Source organism: Pomacea canaliculata, linkage group LG14 (genome assembly GCF_003073045.1).
Source record: "Pomacea canaliculata isolate SZHN2017 linkage group LG14, ASM307304v1, whole genome shotgun sequence".
Taxonomy (NCBI): Eukaryota; Metazoa; Mollusca; class Gastropoda; order Architaenioglossa; family Ampullariidae; genus Pomacea; species Pomacea canaliculata.
Genome location: NC_037603.1, coordinates 15575294 through 15578466, shown reverse-complemented (window position 1 = coordinate 15578466; position 3173 = coordinate 15575294). Strand labels below are relative to the sequence as shown.

The following is a 3173-nucleotide window of genomic DNA, read 5'->3' as shown; positions in this document are numbered from 1 at the left end:
TAATTTTTACTTCCATTTTGATGTTTCTTAAGAATAGGATGGGGTGTCACTACATTTTAGTCTGCGCCCGCCTGGAGCTCGTTCACGCATCCTCATTGTTCACACGGTGTGGTCGCATTTGTCACAATGGGTTTCTGTCGGTTCTTTTTTCTTCTGAAATATAACCACAAACAAACAGTCCATCCATCTCCAGACCCAGCTGTAAGATTGGTTTAAACATAGTGAACACCGAATCTGATTGGTTCTGCCTCGTCTAGGGAGTTCTTGTCTGATATTTTCAAATAGACAGCATCGCCTTTTTCGAGCAGAAACATCCCGGATGCGAAACTATTGAGACAACTTTTATGTCCTACATCACACGGGAAAACTGAATTCTCAAGCAGCAGGTCTTCACCACCGTTTCGAACTCGACGAACAAACTGTGTCAAGCGAACAGACTGGTTGAAGAATTTAAAAGGAACATGGGAATAGATGTAGTAGTGGCCCCTCTGTTGTATTGCCACTGTGTTGTTGGAGACGACGAGACTGGCTCCAGAAACGGATTCTTCAGGATATTCAGGCTGAAGTGGGACAGTAAATTCTTCCCTGGGGCCTAGAAAAGAAGTGAAAATAATTTAACATCAGAAACCTTATGGGAGCAACAGACTTTTTCTGTAATCATTGCCCCCTTTCCCTTCTTTTTTATCCACACATGCACGCATGCACGCACACGATCAAATTAAGAAAAAAATAGTAACCATTCTTAAGCGTGACCCATATTGTTGTCAAATATATGTCAATATATATATATAGAGAGATATTTCCTTATCAATTAATTGAGTATTAGCAAAACGCTCTTCGTAAAATCTATGAAAGTAGTTTCTTTATGGAAAAAAGTGTTTTGACTTTGATATCTCCATGTTAAGATGTTTACAAAGCAAATAATAATATAAAAAAATTAATTATTTTGGCACTATATCTATACATTATTTGACTGGCAAATGCTGCTTAAATGCTGATGCAAAGGACTCCTTTTGAAATTACTTTTTCTACCTTTTTTATTCCGCAATACATACATGTACAAGACATACAATCATACAAAGAATAATTCAAAATTCAAGCAACATACGTACACACAAATTACATAATAACAATAACAAATAAGTCAGTCCTTATGAATTTGAACTGATACTACTTTTGGTTCAGTCACACAAAGAGGGAAAATATCCTTAGAATCGCATACTGTTCAAAGGTTGGTCTCTTGCAGAAAAGAATTCCCCAACGAAGACCTGTCCTCTATCGTCGTCAGAATATTTCTCTCTCACAGAGACACCCCGGGCCCTGTCTCGGCTGTAGCGAACTCTCGTGTACTGAAAATAATAAAACTATTGCCGTTAGTCAGTTAAACATGTAAACGCATGGTCAGCCAAATAAATTTATCACCACAAATGTGTCATTCAAAATTGTGAAGAGGAGAAAGGTTTGCATGCTTTTGGTCTTACAGATATTCTCTGTGGCGTAGTCCTCCTTTCATTCAGGTACTTACCATCGACTGTCTCACGACCACTCACCTTACAGTCATGTATCAATAGTAACATATTCATACTTCATATACTCACCACTAAACTCATCAGGTTTAGATTGTCGTACTGAGATGTGCAGCACACCCTCGGCTCATCCCTCCTCCCTGGCAGGACAACCAACCCAAACTTGTTCTCCTCCACCTCGAAGTCGTTGAAATACAACTCGTGACACGGCAGGCAGAACGGTGAGTCCTCTAACCCCCTCGGGCTTCCTCCCTCCTCTCGAGTTGTTTCTTTGGTAACCATGACGACCTCATACACCAGCCGTGACAGCTGCAGCAGGTCGAGCAGAACTACACCCACCAGCAACAACTTCGCCAAGGTGTGGCTGACCTGACGCTTGGTGACGAGGGGCGAAGGTTCGACTCTCGGGTGGGGCTGGTGATGTCCATTCCTCTCTCTCGTCTCCTTGTGTTCTCTCACCAAGTCGCTCGAAGGCAGGACGATGGACACCGCGTACTCATCCTCGGAATAATCATCGGCGATGTCGACATCCTCCTTGCCGCCATCGAGACTCCGCTGCCTCTCGCCCCAGACGAAATCGTCGCCGACGTTGATGTAGTTGTCGTTGAATTCTTTGACAGGCATCGTGGGTCGTTGTGTTCACACGGTGTACAAGTTCAGTTTTCCTCAATATTGTGTCACAGTTCAGGCACCGCAGTTCTACAAGATGGATATTCTCCAAATATGACAACAAATAGCAACTTTTTCTTTCGATTTTGCTTCTAATCACTTTCGGTTTCGAACTAGTTTTTCACCATTTAAATCACAAGAACACATACTTCCTTTGTTTAGATGATAACCGTGGGACAGTTGAACACAGTCAACAGACACTGAGAACGAACTCTGACCTCATCATCGATGACCAATGTTTCTTGTTCAGCTACTCGCGGAAAACGATGAGAAATTTTATTTCCTGCAGTGTGCTTCTGAATGGTTCTGAACAAGATACGTGGAGTAGTCTCGAACGTTCTCTCCTATCTCTGTTCCCAGAAATTTCTCAAAAATTCTACTAATGCATTATTTCCATGTTGCTAAAAATAGACAGCGTTTCTCAGAAACTGGAAGTTCAGCCGTTTTAGGAAAAATTTTCTGGTCGCTCGATATCAGCTAATTTGTGATAACCTTTCTCCTGTGTGTCATCTTCCTGTTACTAAATTAAATTTTCTATTTACGAAGTTAAGAATGGAAAAGTATGGTTTTCCTTTGATAGTGAATCATTTAATAAATCCAGAAATAGTATCGGGAATATCCGGAAGACAGGCTTTTTTCTATTTGTCTTCGAGCAGCCACTGCGTAATGGGAAAATCCAATAGACATGACAATTGTTCTGCTGTTTATAGGATATCAAAGCGCCTTTCGTGAAACATTTTTGCCCCTGTTGGTGATAAACAATTGGTAAATAAATAGGGTTTTACGTCGCATGGCCAATAAAATATTATCATGAACAGCAAGCCCCTGTTAAAAAAACACAACAAAAAGAAGGATCGCCTTTCTTCAGTCACAGTGACATAGCTTCAGACTTTGCTCATCGCTTGCTACATCTTTAACACTCGATTGCTAATCACGTGATTCAAGGCAATGGCGAAGAGTAAGAACCACATCCGGTTT

At 41.2% G+C, this 3173-nt stretch overlaps 1 protein-coding gene across 1 annotated transcript; it reads right to left on the bottom strand.

Annotated features, from left to right (window-relative positions):
• Positions 1–2575, bottom strand: LOC112555791. The gene is made up of 3 exons (XM_025224306.1): positions 1599–2575; positions 1223–1349; positions 1–592 (listed from the first exon to the last, which is right to left on the bottom strand). The coding sequence occupies exons 1-3, from the start codon at positions 2148–2150 to the stop codon at positions 213–215; spliced, it is 1059 nt and encodes a 352-aa protein (XP_025080091.1). The 5' UTR covers positions 2151–2575; the 3' UTR covers positions 1–212.
• Positions 2576–3173: the final 598 nt, after the last annotated feature.